Genomic DNA, 6092 nt, shown 5'->3' with positions numbered 1-6092 from the left:
GGAAGAGACGCAGGACGTGACCTTCTGCCACAAAAGGCGTGGACTCTGCATGCACCGGCTCAAATGTGGCCAGGACACACCCAAGCTCCAAGGGACAGCGGCGCTTGGGGACAAAGTCGTGTCTGGCATGGCGCAAACAAGACGGCCAGCAGGTGGGAAAAGTGAGGAGACCTTTGTGTGGACACAGCCTGACCATAGGGCCAACCAACCCCACGGCACCAGGACTGGTGTGCACACGCACCACCAGGGAGGGACACACAGACATGTCCGCGACGCCCGGCAGGGGACGGGGGGCGAGACAGGCCAAACAGGCACAAGTGGCCTTCTGCAGCCACAGAAGGATGTGTGTGTCCATCCTGTGCGGCAAGACCATCGCGTGGGTGGAGGGGGCTGCATGCACGGGGGTCTCATGTTGCAGGGGTGTGGGGGCTGCGTGCACGGGGGCTGGAGCATGGGGTGGGGGGACTGCGTGCGCGGGGGCTGAGCGTGCAGGGGCTCGAGCGTGTGGGGGGGGCTGCGTGCGCAGGGGCTGCGTGCACAGGGGATCATGCGCAAGGGGAAAGGGTTGCGTGCGCAGGGGCACATGTGCGGGGCCACCCCTGGGAAATGACAAAGCTACTTCACATCTGGGCACATGGAAGACAGAGACCGTGTGGGGGCGGAGTTCGGCCACTCTGGAAATGGAGCATCATCGAGGTCCCCCCAGGAGTCACAGGGAAGACAGAAATCTGTCCCCAAGTGTCCTCTCGGCCCAGCTATGTGGACCCGCACCCCTGCCGGCCCCTTAGCCCTTCTCCCTCTGCTGACCCTCAGCTGAGCGCTGAGGTCACCCCTCTAGATGCTGCCCCACTGGCCGATACCTGACAGCCTTCTCGACCACTCTGCACCCGGCCTGGGCCACCCATCCCAGAGCAGGACGTGCTCGGGGCCAGCGGACCCCCTGAGCGCCCGGGCAGCACAGGCAGAGGGCCGTGGACCATGTGCCAGGCCCGCCCTGGGCCAGGTGGTGGCGCTGCTGCCCTTGGACATCGCTGGCCACCTGCACAGGCCTCTGGGGCTTGGCCAGGAGCCGTCCTCGGAGCTCACCTGGAGCCCGGCCTGCGCGGTGTGGTCGGAGCTCTGTGGAATCGCCAGAGCCGGAGCCGCCGCTCCGGCCCAAGCCCAGGGCCCCCGTCCACACAGTGCAGGCAGCGTAACCGGGGACGGATCCGGCCACACTTCAGGCCCGAGCCCCCGACCCAACGCAGGACGGAAACCCCCTCTGATCCGGTCAAGCAAGGGTCAGGGAAGCTTTGTCCTGATTTAAAACACCTCCCGTGCATTTTATTTTTCTAATTCCTTCGTGACAAACGTTCTCAAACACGAGAGCGGCACGAGCGCAGGCGAGGCCAGTAGCCTCCGCGCCCCCTGCCTCTGAGGCCGCCGGCGCTCCTGCTTCCGGGGAGGCCGGCCGCCCGGCTCCGGGAGGACTGTGGCGTCCGACGTCCCCAGCGTGTGGCTGACGAACTGCCCAAATCTTTGCCCCTCTGTTTCCTCCTGCCAGAGCGCCCGCCATCCTTGCGGGCGCCCGCACATTCCTTCCAGGGGCCCGGCCGCCGCGGGCCGGGAGGCCTCCTCCTTCCTGCAGGCCGCGTGCACCGCGTCCCCACCCCTGGCGTCCGTGTGCTTCGAACCGTCGGCAGCGGACAGCGGGGCAGCAAACCCTTTCCGCGCAATTCGGCGATGTGACTCGTCAGGTGGAGCAGCCTGCGGTCACGCGGATCCCCCTTTTCACCGTCCGCACGGCTGCAGGAATTAGTGTCCTGAAATGAAGGCACAGAGAAACACTCTTCAGATGCGGCTGAGCCTCGGAGGACGCGGAGCTCGGAGCTCGGTGAGAAGGGGCGAGCGCGCCCCAGGGAGCACCCCGGGTCCAAAGGGAACCTCGAGTGCGCAGGCCGTCTGTGGGGACAGTCTGTTCCTGTTCCCCGCAAAGCGGTCCCGTGCACAGCCAGGGCAGGCACTGCTCCGTCCCCGTGACGGAAGCAGGAATCACACCTGCTGCCTCAGCCACGCCCACCGGGGCCCAGGCCACGCCCCCAGCCCCCGTTTCTGACAGGCTGCGTGGACATCTGGGGAAGCTCCTGGGGAAAGTCCACGCCTTCCCTACACTCTTGTTTCTAAACATCAGCTCTCAGGACCCTGGCTGGTCACAGGTCTTGCTGGGGACGAGGTGTCCGTGATGGACGTGAGGGTGTGAAACAGGTTTATCCCGGGACTTCCGGACCTGAGAGCCTCAAGATCTCGTTTTGCTAACTGGTTAAATATTGCGCCTGAATTACGACGCCCACCTCGGGGCCTGGAGGGCCACCTTTGCAATGCCCACGGGATCGTAGAGACGACTACAGCATTCCGAGAGCCACCGTCACAACCGACTGCCCAGGGCCCCCCCGCCCCCCGCGCTCCGGAGAAGCGTCCTCCCTGACGCCAGGTCCTGGCCACGCTGCAGGCCCGCGACAGCCCGCGGCCCCCAAGCTCAGAGGCGGTGCCCCCGGAAGCGAGCGCCCTGCGGACTGTGACGCCTGGAGAGCGCACGGCAGCCGTCGCGAGTCATCCGGGTCTTAGCGGACTACAGTGGGAGGGCCCGGCGGCTGCACGCGGCCTCACGGCCAGCAGCTGGAGGTGGGGGTCGGCACCAGCTCGGCAGATGTTCCGAGAGGGCACCGGCCGGGTTTCGAGCAGACGGCCCATGATGCCCTGTGTCGGTGATGCAGGGCCCGCTAGGACGCGCAGGCTTCCTTCCGAGGCCACGGGAGCCACGCAGAGTCTGGGAGCCCAGAATGCTGCGTCACAACCATCCTTCAGGACCCGTCTGGCCAGAGTGCCGGACAGGGGGCAGAGGGCACACAGAGGAAGGGGAGGAAGGACAGAGAACACGGGTACCCCATGTCTTCTTTCCTCCTTCCATCGTGAATCTGGTCGGCGGGGCGGGCCAAGTCTCCAGAGATTCCGTGGGAAAATAACTTTGAAATGTATTTGAATGTAAGCAATTTTTGTCTTTAATATTTACTTTATGCTTTTGATAGAAACCGTATTAAAATTCAATATACTTTGGATACAGTAAATTAGGGGTTGGCAACCATCTGCTACAAAAGGACAAATAATAAGTAGTTTAGGGTTTGCAGGCCACTGGGTTCTGCATTGCCACCCACCAGTGCTGACACAGCTTGAAAGAAGCCACAGGTAATATTGTTATAAAATAAGCACAGATGTGTTCCAATAAAACTTTATTTATACAACCAGCCCAAGGGGAATGGGCCTGTGCTTTAATCGTTAGCCAACACAAGGGAAATTATGTAACCATCTTGATTATAAGAAGTGATAATATTAAAATAAAGTCCTGAAATATAAATTTTATGCCTTAGACATGAAAGGATTTGTGGATTATATTGTCTTTATGGCCTTATTTACCCCAAACTACTGTCCCATCAACAAAACACCCAGACATGCTCCACTCTAATTGATTTCAGCCACCCTTGATACTGTTCTGATCAGGGCCTAGATCTTTACATTTATTTTCCTATTTGCCAGATAGCAGGAGACATTTCAACAGTACTTCAGCTCAATTCCGTTAATATTTAGCCATATGGTGTGTGTGCTTCCGTTGGCTCTAGGATCCTGCCCCATGATGTTGGGGTCGGCCGTCTCCCACCCAGAGATGTAAATGGCCCCGGCCCCGCGGTGACACTGCAGAGAAGCGCGTGCCTGTGAGAAACGCCGTCCTCCCCCAGACACAGGACTGCTTCCGCCGCCGCCCCCTCTCGCACCGGATTTCCCACAAACCAGCTCCACGCAAGGACGGGGCTGGGAGTCCCTTAAATCGGATTGTCTCCGGACGCGTCTTCCTTGTAGGACAGACACGAGCAGTCGGTGTTGTCACTGGGGGGAACCGTGCCCGAGAAATGGGATACATTTTGTCCAAGACGAAGTCACAAAATACGGTTTTCAGTTTGCACCTCCTCTTTCCGCCAGTCTATCTAGAGGAAATTATAAAATAACCACCAGATTTCTCCTTTAAAAAAAAAAAAAAAGAGCTGATGTCTAGAGCCAACTGAAAATTGATGCATCATGTTTGGGCAAATGTAGCATAAATACGTTTTCATTTGGATGATTCAAACTTAAATCCCCACTGGCCCCTCAAATGTTTATTCTCAAACTTATAAGTAAATATGGTATTTCAAGCACACTTTTTAATAAAATAAAGTATTAACTTTGTAAAAGCCTGAAATGGAGATGTAGTAAATATTTAAATACACTGTGAATGTAGAAAAGTCAGCTGACATAACTCAGATTTCAAAGTTCTCTCCCTGAATTGTTTGATTAGTTCCTTCACAACCAACGGGCACACTAAACCGTCAGGTCCGCATTGTTTCACGTAGGTCTGCCACCACAGCCTCTCAGAAAATCCAGATCTGAATGTGTCTCTTATTTACCTAGATCCAAATCTGATTTTTTTTAATTACCAAAAGAATTTATTCTTACCTCAGTAAAACCTTAAATCTACTTTCCTAAGAGAGTGTTGGGATTAGAAATGGTGATCAAAAAGATATTCCTGTCTTCACTGTGCTTCCTCCATGCGGAGCCTGAGACAGGAATTGAATTCACACGAAGGGAATCGGAGCAAGTGAAGCATTTCAAGGCAGGAGAAGGAGGCCAGCGGGCGTGGGCGTGGGGACAGCTCGGCTCTGCAAAGAGCCTTTTCCGGATGAGGTCAGTCAGCGGCTCCAAGTGTCGGGACAGGAGTGTGTCTGTGGGGTCACCATCCAATCCACCACAGCATCTAAGTGCTTGATGGGAGCAGCCGGGGGGCCAGTGTGAGACACGCCAGGGGGACTGGGAAGGGGCAGAGTCGGCGTGGGAAGGGCGGCTGGAGGGGAGAGCAGCTGCATGAACTGTGAAGCAGCCATGACACGTCCAGGAGACCTGGAACAGGGGCTGGGATTTTGAGTTCATGACTCAGAGTGAAGACGAAGCCAGAGAGGCAGATGTGCACTGCACAGAGGGCTGCATAAAGGGTGAGCTGGGAAGACACCCGAAGAGGACAGAGCCCCGGATCACCACACTGCGTCTGTTCGCTCCGGAAGCGCCAGCAAAGCGCCTTCAGAGGAACGGTAAGAAGACAAGCATTTGGTGACTCTTTTGTGCGACAGAAACAGAGGAAAGAAAGCATTTCAAGAAGAAAGCAAACAACATTCCCAAATGGAAGACCAGGCAGCATGAGAACAGCAGGCTGACCACTGGTGTGGCAAGAGAGCCATGGATTCAAGAATAATTGGAGCAGAGGTGCCTGGGGGGCTCAGTCGGGTAAGCGTCCGACTCCAGCTCAGGTCGTGATCTCACGGTCTGTGGTTCAAGCCCCGAGTCGGGCTCTATGCTGACCACTGAGAGCCTGCTTCAGATTCTCTCTCTCTCTCTCAATCTCTCTCTCTCTTTGCCCCTCCCCCACTCACAGTCTGTCTCTCAAAAATAAATAAATGTTTTTTAATTTTTTTTTTAAATTTAAGACTTGGAACAAAAGGAGTGCATGATACTACCAGGTGCGGAGAAGGGGCGCTCAGACCGCGGGCCAGCCCCTCACCGGTTTCCTGCGGTGAAGACCATGGGAACCCTGCCCGTGCCCCTGTGCGTCCTTCAGATATCACTGGGCAACAAACACGAGAAAAGAGAATGGTCATTTCAACCAGGAAGCACTCTGGCAACTTGGCGCTGGCAGGAAATGGGTCAGAAACGAGGTTCATGGGAGCCAAGACATGAGGAAGGGGAGGGGGACACACGCAGTCGTTCAGACCTCGGCTTCCTCGGCCAGGAGAGCCCCCCCACAACGAGAGCCACCCCACCGCCACGCTGTCCCTTCTCTGCTCCATCCAGTGACCTGTTCGTTCTCGTTGATGTCTACTTCACTGCATATTCAAGTCATGAGAAAACACTACCTACAAATGCTTCCGCGCAGCATGATTCTCTACAGAGAGGAGGGGCCTCACCCACGGAGCCCCAGGCGTCCACCCGCCCCGCCCCACCCCCACCTGCGTTTAAGAGCCTTCAGATCCGGTGCC

At 56.8% G+C, this 6092-nt stretch overlaps 1 protein-coding gene across 1 annotated transcript in view; it reads right to left on the bottom strand.

Annotated features, from left to right (window-relative positions):
• Positions 1 to 1295: 1295 nt before the first annotated feature.
• The window catches only part of LOC115278317, a 26461-nt gene continuing 21664 nt past the window's right edge, over positions 1296 to 6092 (bottom strand). Inside the window, exon 4 of the mRNA XM_029922759.1 lies at positions 1296 to 1802. Coding sequence (XP_029778619.1) covers positions 1356 to 1802 — 447 coding nt within the window. The 3' untranslated portion in view covers positions 1296 to 1355. The remainder of the gene's footprint in view (positions 1803 to 6092) is intronic.

This window comes from Suricata suricatta, chromosome 14 (genome assembly GCF_006229205.1).
Source record: "Suricata suricatta isolate VVHF042 chromosome 14, meerkat_22Aug2017_6uvM2_HiC, whole genome shotgun sequence".
NCBI classification, from domain to species: Eukaryota; Metazoa; Chordata; class Mammalia; order Carnivora; family Herpestidae; genus Suricata; species Suricata suricatta.
Note: the sequence above shows the minus strand (reverse complement) of the source record. Positions and strands in the feature narration are given on the sequence as shown.